This window comes from Chaetura pelagica, unplaced genomic scaffold, assembly GCF_000747805.2.
Source record: "Chaetura pelagica isolate M959 unplaced genomic scaffold, ChaPel_1.0 scaffold274, whole genome shotgun sequence".
In the NCBI taxonomy this organism is placed as follows: Eukaryota; Metazoa; Chordata; class Aves; order Apodiformes; family Apodidae; genus Chaetura; species Chaetura pelagica.
In genome coordinates this window covers 11,078-21,730 of record NW_009952983.1, presented here as the reverse complement: position 1 = coordinate 21,730, position 10,653 = coordinate 11,078, and the positions used below count along the sequence as shown (strand labels likewise).

General features: G+C 40.1%; 1 protein-coding gene across 1 annotated transcript in view; it reads left to right on the top strand.

Moving 5' to 3' along the window:
- The window catches only part of PSMA3 (proteasome (prosome, macropain) subunit, alpha type, 3), an 11,817-nt gene extending 1,836 nt beyond the window's left edge, over positions 1 to 9,981 (top strand). The window contains exons 3-11 of the mRNA XM_009996464.1: positions 386 to 509; positions 1,301 to 1,402; positions 1,540 to 1,613; positions 2,184 to 2,256; positions 3,194 to 3,259; positions 6,317 to 6,363; positions 9,003 to 9,070; positions 9,194 to 9,258; positions 9,793 to 9,981. Of these exons, the coding sequence (XP_009994766.1) occupies positions 386 to 509; positions 1,301 to 1,402; positions 1,540 to 1,613; positions 2,184 to 2,256; positions 3,194 to 3,259; positions 6,317 to 6,363; positions 9,003 to 9,070; positions 9,194 to 9,258; positions 9,793 to 9,837 (664 nt within the window). The 3' untranslated portion in view covers positions 9,838 to 9,981. The remainder of the gene's footprint in view (positions 1 to 385; positions 510 to 1,300; positions 1,403 to 1,539; positions 1,614 to 2,183; positions 2,257 to 3,193; positions 3,260 to 6,316; positions 6,364 to 9,002; positions 9,071 to 9,193; positions 9,259 to 9,792) is intronic.
- The last annotated feature ends 672 nt before the right edge of the window (positions 9,982 to 10,653 follow it).

Sequence of the window (10,653 nt, the reverse complement as noted above, 5' to 3'; positions counted from 1 at the left end):
CCAGCCCTTTGATCACCCTCATGGCCTCCTCTGGACTCTGTCCAACAGCTCCATGTCCTTCTTGTGTTGGGGACTCACAAACTGTACACAGTATTCCAGGTGGGGTCTCAGCAGAACAGAGTAGAATCCCCTCCCTGGCCCTGCTGGCCACACTTCTTGTGATGCAGCCCAGGACAGGTTGGTTTCTGGGCTGCAGACCCACAGGGCCAGCTCATTTCAGTGAGCTTTGGCTTCCCCCCCAGCCTTGTCTTCAGTGCTGAAGTGGAGTCGTAACAAATCACTTCTGGAGAAATCATGTCATTGTTTCTTGTATGTTGTTAACTTCTCTGCTACGTATTTTACACTGCAGCTCTGCCTGAGGAGCTTCACTGATCTTGTCTTTCAGTACAGCAATTGGGATAAGATGCAAAGATGGGGTCGTCTTTGGAGTAGAAAAACTAGTTCTGTCCAAGCTTTATGAAGAGGGTTCCAATAAACGTCTCTTCAACGTCGACCGACATGTGGGAATGGTGAGGTGCTGTTCCAGTTCAGGGTTCCAGGAATTGAGAGGGATTCCCCTCAAAAGTAGAAATCTAGAATCAGACAATCAATAATAAGTAGATGAAGAATGTAATGTTAATGTTTTTGTGTACAGAGTCAGAAATGCCAGTGGGTTTTTGATTGTTTTTCTGTAATTTATTCTTCATTGCACACACACAGATACATGTAAGCTAGATGGTGGGCAGACCTGAAGGCTGTTAGAATTTTGGTCAATACTTTTCAGCATTCTAGCTGTTCAAGCTTGAACATAAATATAAACACAAGTGTTACAAGTAGTACTTCTTTACACAGTTAACAAGTAAGGTGTGTTTAGGGGATAACATGCTGCTCAGAAGATTCATTTCCCAACAGTGTGGGAGTCAGCTGAGCTCTTAGAACTCAGCTGGTGTCTTAGTTACTGGCCAATCCCTAATAATGATGTCAGGATGGTATCCACTAGTGGTCACTGTGTGACAGAAATGCCTGCAACTATCTGTTTAATATATATTACATGAAGTATTGTTTGGGTTAGTGTAGTTGTGGTGAATCATAAAGCACCATTTTACATCAAGATAATTTTGGTTATTGATTTTCCTGGGGAAAATTATATTCTGTATTAATAAATAATCCTATTGATACGTTTTGAGCTTGCTAGCAGATGGATAGATTGATTGAATTCACTTGTAATGGTACGGAGCATTCAGTAAGGATCTCTGATAATTAAATTTGGGTCCATTGGTTTAATTAATTAAGTGATGGGAAGGTACAACTCTCATTGCAGGCAGTAGCAGGACTGCTGGCAGATGCTCGTTCTTTGGCAGACATAGCTAGAGAAGAGGCTTCTAACTTTAGGTCCAACTATGGCTACGATATTCCACTGAAGGTAAGAAATTGCTGCAATTCACTCAGATTTTTTTGCTTTACTAGCTTGATGTGGAGACTTAAATTGTATTACTTGAGGTTCACTTATTTCTGTAAAGAAGGGTTTCCATCGTGGTTTCTTTTTCTTTTTCCACTCAGCATCTTGCAGACAGAGTGGCCATGTATGTGCATGCATACACACTGTACAGTGCTGTCAGACCCTTCGGCTGCAGGTCAGTCTTCCAGACTTTGTGTCTTTTGTTTCACAGTTGCTGGAACTACTCAGGTTGTCTGAGGACTTTTTTTAAACTTGGAATTTGTATCCTCCAATTCACCTTGTAAACAAATTCCATTCCCCTTTCCTTTAGTGTGCCTGTAAAACTTTGGGGGAAGAATTCAAGTGTGCCTGACTGTGCCAGGCTTCTAGATAGATTGCCAGTTTGTCCCTGAATTTTAAAGTTGGAGAGTTGGTGCTATGAAGTCTGTGACAGTGATGAAAGCAGAACTTTGCCCTGCAATCATCCTGTTTGCCCCAGTACAGGTTACAACTACTCTGCAGTTCTAGCACAAAGTGACTAATACACTGAGATCTGCTCTCTGGTTCCAGATCAGTAAAATGTTCCTGGCAACTTGGAGGTTCTTGGCTGTGGTGTTAACATTGAGCTGCTCAGACAAGTTGCTTAGTGGAATGTAGCAGAACAGTTGGAGTTTTGCTCCGGGAAGAATGTAGGAAACCTGAGTTGTCTCCACATTCTGTGAGTGCTGGTAAAAGAAACGTTTCCAATTTTACATTTCTCCTCCAGTTTCATGTTGGGGTCCTATGATGATGATGATGGTGCACAGCTGTACATGATTGATCCATCAGGAGTTTCATACGTGAGTGTGCCAAATTATTTATTTCCATCTTGGAATAAGTCCCCCATTTAAAAGTTCCTAGTTAGGAAAACCCAAGGTGTTATTCCAAAAGAGCTGTTAGGTTTTTTTTCTCTTTTTGCTTGGCAAGATGATGAGTCACTGCTTAAAAGGAGCCGAGCTGGGTTTTGCTCATTTGCATGTCCTTGTTAAACACACCTTGTGTCTTTCAGAACTACAGTCACCATGAAACTACTTTTAAAGCTTGTGTCTCAAAAATTTAGGGGTTCATCCCACCTGGCTATGGCCAATGAAAAGCCCCATACTCTGCCCTGAAAGGGCAAGTACTGTAGTGATACCCCTTCACTATGTACTTCAGATACTCTGACACTGGCTGCTAACAAAAAGTCAAATCAAAATGGGTGCTTTTGTCAATTGTTGGTAGTGCTACCTCTTCAGCACCATTACACACAGGACAATGCACACTCCTGCTGTTCTGAGTTTTAACATCCAACACATCCCATGCCATAGTTGTTGAGGAAAACAGAAGTGCTTGATTTTTATGTGCTTACACTTCAATACACTTTTATGGTAGGTGGGTTGGGGTTTTTTTGATCCCAAAGAACTTCACCAATTCTAGTTTGCTCTTCCACTTACTGTAATAACGATTCAAAATTATCTATTGCAACAAATTGAGCAGATACATTCAGTTATGCTTCTATCCAGGAACTACTGAGCACTAGTCTTTTCTATCAACAGTTCTAGTGTTTATTTTAGTACTTGGGTTCTGTTCAGCCATTTGGGATTGTGCCCTGAGAGAGAACAATACCAAGATTTACTGTGTATTAGCCTCTCACTAGGTGAGTAGTGTGGGGGCTGTCATGTGCTAAGTGACAGTAAGAGCTGCAGAGGGCTTAGTATTTAATCACATTTCATGGTTTTTGTTTCTTTTTTGTTTTAGGGTTATTGGGGGTGTGCCATTGGGAAAGCCAGACAAGCTGCAAAAACAGAGATAGAAAAACTTCAGGTATGATGTTACAGTTTTGTTGTGCTGCTTCAAGACATTCCTAGCTTATTATGTTACCTTTTTGGATGCCTAAAACATATTAAAATGGAAGAGAAGCAGACGGAATATTTCCTTGTACCTTCTAGGAGGTGTTTCAGCCCCTGTCAGAGCAGTGTTTCTCAAGCCTTCCCTCCATAGGACTCCACAGGAATGGACATGTTTAAAACAGGGAGCATAAACACACACTCCCATGCATGGCAGTGAGCAGAGTTAATTGAGGAAATATAAAAGTGTAAGACCTTAGGGCAGCATTGCACCGGGTTTTTTCCCCACATTTTTTGAGATGATCCTTTTCTTTAGAAAGTTGAAAAATTTCAAGCTGGTCTTGTTAAGGACAATGAGTGGATCTACAAAATACTGAACCTCTGAAATATTCTGACTTAAAAAATGTAATGGAGAAAAATCAATTTCCTGCCAGATCAGAGTGTTTCCCAGCTGGCTAGTGTTGAGGTACTGCCTTTTTTCAAAAGATGTGTTCAAGTAGCTTGTTGCTGTTGACTGTAATACACCTTTCCAAACTACTTTACATGTCAGATGAAAAGGATTTTAGTGCTGTGAACACTAGGAAGAGTTCAGCTACATGAACACCATTGTTGGTACCAAAAAGCTGTTTCTGTTCAGCATTTCCCCTTTGCATGACACTATAACTTGTGAAGGGTTACATGAAAGTTCTGTGTGTGCACACCGAGTTGTTTTGTAGCTTTGGAATGAGTGTGCAAATACTTTGCTGTGTAAAACTCACCTGTGGAGAGAAGACTACTGAGATGAACTGGCTTAATCTGATTTAAAACTGTTAGAATCCTAAAAGACTTCTGTCATTCAGTGATTTAATATCTGACACCCTTGGAACTGGAGACAATTAACATGGGACAAACCATAGCCTGTCTCATATAATTCTTCCTTGATACTCTGCTTGCATCTAATGTACGGTTCCAGGCTGCAGAAGTACATCACAGCTGTTCATGGCAAGGTTCAGAGTTCAAATGGTTGTGGTTTTTTAAAGAAGAGTCTCTTTAGGGTGCCCTACCATCATAGCTGAAAAGTGACAGGAAGAATTCCAATGTTTCTAGACTTGCTTCTGGTCTTGAATCTGGCCAGATGCTTGGATGCCAGATTAAAAGCAAGAAGCCTTCAAGATCATCTGATCTTGATGTCCGAGACACTATAACTTCAATTTACACATGTGGCAGAAAGGCAAGGATATGTTGGGTAATATATAATCTACCCCAAAACTAATTTTCTGTGCAGTGCTGGGATTTTCAAAAAACTTCTGGTTTATTCTCTGATGTGTGCACAGCTCATTAATTTGGTTATTGCTTGAACTTTACAGTAGAGCCTGTAAAATGTAGTAATGGGCACAGGGCTGTGCCTGTGTCCTGTCTGCACTTGCTCATTTCATAGCTTGTTTGCAGAATGTCTCCAGCAACGTGTGTGATCCTGTCACAGTAACATGAACCAAGTCCAGTCTTGCATGCCAGGGCTTTCTGTTAACTGGGCAGGTTTCCAGATCAGGGTTACTTTTGTAATGTAACTTTGAGATGAACTTGTCCACAATGAAATGGAAAAAAGGGAGAGGTACAAAAGCTTCTGTGGGGTGATATTACCTGTGGTAGCCTGGCAGCTAAGATTTATTCCAGTGGAAGGGATGAGTGCAGGTGGAAGGTAGGAGGCAAGGAGGTAGTCAGAACTTTGAACCTGCCTTCCAGGTACTGCAGAGCAGATACTGTATCTGAAAGTGTTTGAAGCTCTCCTACATAGCTGAGGGTGCAAGCAGAGAACACTGCACTCATCACAGCTGTTGCACCTTATTGCAAATGTCTGATGCCTTCAGCTGTGGGAAAACTTGTTGCGTGGAGAGGACTTGACTCTATTGGTCTCTTCTCCTGCAGCTCTGATGCTACGTATGAATGCTACAGTGCTTCCTTATTGTCTGCAGAATCAATGGATCTGGGATGGGAAAGGCATAATGGCAAAAGGTGTATTTATGAGAGAAAACTGCAGTAAATTTGCATGATGGTAACATGTTTAGGTTTTCCTATTTCACTACTAACTTAAATGCATAAATACACGTAGTGATTTAAAGGTTATATTTGTGCAAAGCAGCCAGTGCTGTGTGTTGTGAGCATCATGAATGGAGAGCTGGGGCAGTGGGTCTCTTGTCTGTTTAGGAAAGTTCTTGGGATGGGACTGGGATGGGTCTGTCTAAGCAGGTACAGGCATTTCTTCTGTGGCCCACTGCTTCCATGGGGGTGTACTTCACCCCTGAGAGTGCTGTGACACTCAACATGAACAAAGGACTGCTGTCATCTTCATTCCTTCTCCAGAGCCTCAAATACTACTTCCATTGTGAGAATGGAAAGAGATGATAAAACTGCATGAATGAACTAGAGCAGAGTGTACTGCTGCTTCCTAGCCCAGAGTAGTTCTCCGGGAAGAGTTTTGACCTACAAAACCTAAGATGGTTATGTCATGGAAATTGGCAGGAGACTTTGTTTTGATGAATTCTGAAACTGTCAGAAGACTGGAAGAAAATACAAAACGAGATGCTGACAGGTTGCTCAGGCATGCAGTTGGCTGTTAACCCTGGAACAATATTCACTTCTTAGGGTATTACCTAAAAGTCAAAACTGATTGCACAGAATGTTGGTAAGACTGAAAGTATTACATAGTTGAGAAAGAATGTGAATAGTATATATATGAAAATATGGTGCCTCCCCTGGCACATGTGGTTATTTTATGTCAGTTGATCAGAAAGCATCTGCTTCTAGGCTTCCAGCTGATGAGTGCTTTGAACTGGGGAAGTGTTTTCATAGAATCTTTTTGTTGTAAAATTCTTCGCTGGAAGAATAACTTGCATATAACAGGCTGAGTGATACATCAGCTTCTTCTCTTAACTTTTTGTCACTTCTTTCACCACTAAACATTATAAGCTCATTAGGCTTCTTCATTAGCCACTTATCTTCAGGCCTTGTGGAAGTGAGTATATTCCCTTAAGCTGTGTATTTTTTTTACCTACAGATGAAGGAAATGACCTGCCGTGATGTTGTTAAAGAGGTTGCAAAAATGTAAGTCTCCAGCCTGTTCCAACTCGACAACAATCTGTACTAATGAGCTTGCTGCAGTTTCAAACTGGAGCTGTTCCCTTTAAATTGGGTACCAGGTTTCATCTCTATGAGATGAGTGCTCAAGCTGACTCTAGTATTTTCTCTTCTTGTGAGATGGGATTTGTTACTCAGGACTGAAAATGTCAGAGGTGAAAAATAGGCCTTTTGATCTAGTCTGCTACTTTTTATAGGTGCAACTTGTAGCAGCAGTGGATTGAAGGTTAAACTGTCTGAATTTAGTCCCTGGTTTTAAAACATATAAAGCAGATAACAGATGAGAGAAACTCCTTGGTGTCCTGATTCTGAAGAAAGAGCTGTGAACTGTTACACAGACTGAACAAGGAACTAATGCTTTGGACATTAAGGAGCAGTCATGGAGCTGAGGTCTTTGACCTGGCCTTTATATTTGCCAAAAAAGACTCCCAAGTGCTTAGAGAAGAAGCAAGTATAAATCCTTACTTAAAGCATTTATTTGTATTTAGGGTATAGATGGTCTCATTTAAATGAATAACCTTGACACAACATGAAAAGACTGGAAATATTTTTTAATTTGCTATTTACTGATGGAATCTGGGACAAGACATCAGTGATAGAATCCTCCATATTATCCCACAGACTCTGTGTGAGGACAGGAAAAAAAGGTACCAGTCAGAAGTCATGTAGTAGTGAGAGGGGCAAAATAACACTTGGAAGAGAGAAGACTGTCTGCCAGGTAGACCATGAATGGGCCAGTAGAAAACTATCTTGAAAATACTGGTATTTATCTGAAGAGGTACAAATTCACCAGGTCTCCTTTCAGATGTCTACAACACTTGATTTTGATACTTTAGGGATATGTTCTGTGCTTGTCACAGATTTAATCTGCAGCTGCAAAACTGTACTCTCCAGCATTTTATGGCTATTACTTAGAAGGTTATAAAGAAGTAATGAATATGCTTATATCACTGGTGTTGCAGCATGTGAGCTTATTTCAGAGTTGTGTCTGAGGCTGTCATTTCAGCAGCTAGGGGAAAGAATTTGAGATTTCCTAAAACCTAGCAATTACCTCAAAGCAGTCCTAAAAAGCACAAATAAGGCACAAAATTTCAAATAATAAAAAGACTTGTTCTTTTAATTCTGCCTCAGCTCAAAACTTAACAGCAGTTCGAGACAGTTCTGTTTTTCAGCTGAAATTCATCTCTTTAGTAGCATTTAGCAAGATGGCAAAAATTTTCATTTTTTTTAACCCTAAAATATTAGCCAGATTCCCAAATAATTATTTATTCAAGAACTTACAGTGGTTCACTGGTACAAAAGGCTGAACACAGGAGAAAGGCCTATGGATCATCAGGCAATGGTTAGTGAGTCCGGTCTATCACAGTTAGAAGAACATAAGCATGTACTGGCATTGCCCTGGACACCAAGGTTAACTTTCTTCTTTATACCTGTTTTACAATAATTTTATCAGACTTACTGTGGTGCTGAAGGTTTCCTTCCTTCCTCCCTCCACAATCTCCAGGCTTTCTATGTTGACTAGAAACAGCTGGTATTTTTCAGTTTTTGACTTCCTAATGCTTTCTGAAACAAACTTAAGGAGTACAACCTACTCAACAAGTGAAGCCACAGTTCATTTCTAGTTGCTCTCTACAACTCTCTGAAAGGAGGTTGTAGAAAGGTGGGGGTCAGTCTCATCTCCCTAGTAACAAGCAACAGGACAAGAGGAAATGGCCTCAAGTTGTGCCACAGGAGGTTTAGATTGGATATTAGAGGAAAATTTGTCACTGAAATGATAAACTACTGGAATGGGCTGCTCAGGGAGGTGGTTGAAGCACCATCCCTGGAGATGTTTAAAGGACATCTAGATGTGGCACTTAGGAGCATGGTTTCAGCACTGGACTTGGTAGGATTGGGATAATGGTTGGTAAAATTAGGTTGTGATTGGACTGAATAGTCTTAAAAGGTCTTTTCCAACCAGTACAATTCTGTGATTTTAAGTTCCACTACTGTTTTGAGTGGATGTCTCGACCTGGTTTTTAGAGTTTGTTTACAAGTTCTGCCACTGAGCAGTGAGTGCTATCATGTAACGTTTCTGTCCCGCAGACCAAGGAGAGATCTTACCAGTCTGGATGGCACTGCCTATGCTCTAACACCCCTTGTAGTTAAATTTAGGTTACCATAAGCACAGCAGTATGTATGGAGATGTGTGTATAGGCTTCTAATTAGACATAATATGTGTAGTCTTGGATTTAATCTGAAGTGGAAACTGAAATAAAATTTACAGGAGAAATACAGGACATTCCTAACTGGCAGAAGCAGGCAATGATGAGGTGGCCTTGGTTCTGCAGCATTTGAATCTTCATGTTTGTTCTAATTAGGATAACTTGAACATCTCAACCTGCATCTTAGCTGTAATAATTTAATGTATTGATATAGTAGCAACTAAGCCTGGAAAATTATCTTATGTGTGGGGTTTTTTGTGTGTGTGGGCAGGGGAGAAAGCACAGGGAGAGCAGCTTATTAACCATAAGAGTACTTCAAAAGAACAAATCTGTGAAAGGAAGAAGATACAGTTAGCCTGCTGATCAGTGTATTCTAATCTGTACTTTCTTTGTTCCTTCCAGAATCTACATAGTTCATGATGAAGTAAAGGATAAAGCTTTCGAGCTGGAACTCAGCTGGGTTGGAGAAAGTAATGCAATTTCTGTAATTTTTATAAACACTATATTCTGCAACTAAAGTAAAACATTGCTTCTTAAATTCACTCTCTACGTCAAGGTGAATTCTACTTAAGATGTACTCTTTTTCTTGGCAGTAACCAATGGAAAACATGAAATTGTTCCCAAAGACATCAGGGAAGAAGCAGAAAAGTATGCCAAGGTAAGGTCTGAATTTGGGGTCATCTCAAATGCTTCATTTGACAAGTCTAGAGTAGGAGGAACTAACTGGAGGTTACACTTCTTCTGTTGTGATGACTGGAAAATATATAGTTACACCTCATTTCAGCATTAGCTGATGTTATTCTCAAGGGAGAACAGTGAAGGTTACAGTGTAATGCAGGGCTAGGTCTTGCTTTCAAAACTAGTGTAATTCAGCAGGCTTGCACAGGTGGTGTGTTTGTCCTTCAAAATTGCACGTATTCACTCCAGAAACAGCATGAGTAGGAGAGGTAGGAAAGCTACATTGCCTAGAACAGTGTTTTAAAGATAACCAGCTGGGAAAAGTTAGACTTGCAGCACTAATGATGAATGCTCAGTATTGCCCCAGAGGTATGACCAGCCTGCTGAATACAGGGCTTTGGATGGATTGAGAGGATAGTGAAACTACAGCAAAGCTTGTTTTGCTTATTATAGGCTGAATTATAAAAACTCTTAGCTATTTTTTAATTCAACTTTTTTTTTTTTTCCCAAATAGGAATCTTTGAAAGAGGAAGATGAATCAGATGATGACAATATGTAACACATTGTTACTTTAAGACAAGCTCAACTTTTCTTAACTTACAGCAGGTTTGTTTATATTGTAGTAAGCATGGGATGCTATTGTGTACTTGTTGGAAGAAACTGAGTGACCAACTTGCACTAATAAATTTTCCATTTTACTGTCTGTTAGCTTTTATTTAAAAAAAAAAAAAAAGCAGCAGCATCAAGAAGTGATTGTGCATCCAAACAGACATTAAGGAAAGCTACTGTTGTGCTGCTGTTGCTTCCTCTTCCTGCAGCAACTATTGCAGCAAGGTCAGGCACAGAGAAACAACCTGCCTGAAAATTTGACGAGTCCCTTGTTTATACTGAAGAGTTTGATATTAAAAACTAGTACTTAGTTATTCCTTGATCCATGGTTTGCTGTTCATTCAGAGTCTGAGCTTGGCAGAACAGGTGAGAACATAGCTAACTATAGAACAGCTGGCTACAGGTTGAGGTGATGTGCACAGCTGACAACTCCAAACAGCCTACATGACAAGCAAGGAAAGGAATTTTCATCTCAAGTAGTAAGTCTAGTGTTATCTGAAGAGGAAAAAAAATTAAAAACTAATTCAATTTGAAATAGACCTTGTGTTAAAATTCCAAAGCGGTGAGATCTGTTTAGCAATGTAACTGGAATTAATGCCCAAGGAGCCAAACTATTTTTAAACAGCTCCATTCAGCTGTAACTTCTTAAATCACTTTTGAATCAGCTTTATCAATTGTTTACCTTTCTAGGAGTTGAAAGGAAGCACTCCTGTTTTTTTTTCCCCACTTGCTAGGAAAAAATAGCCTAATCTAATAACTTCAATGT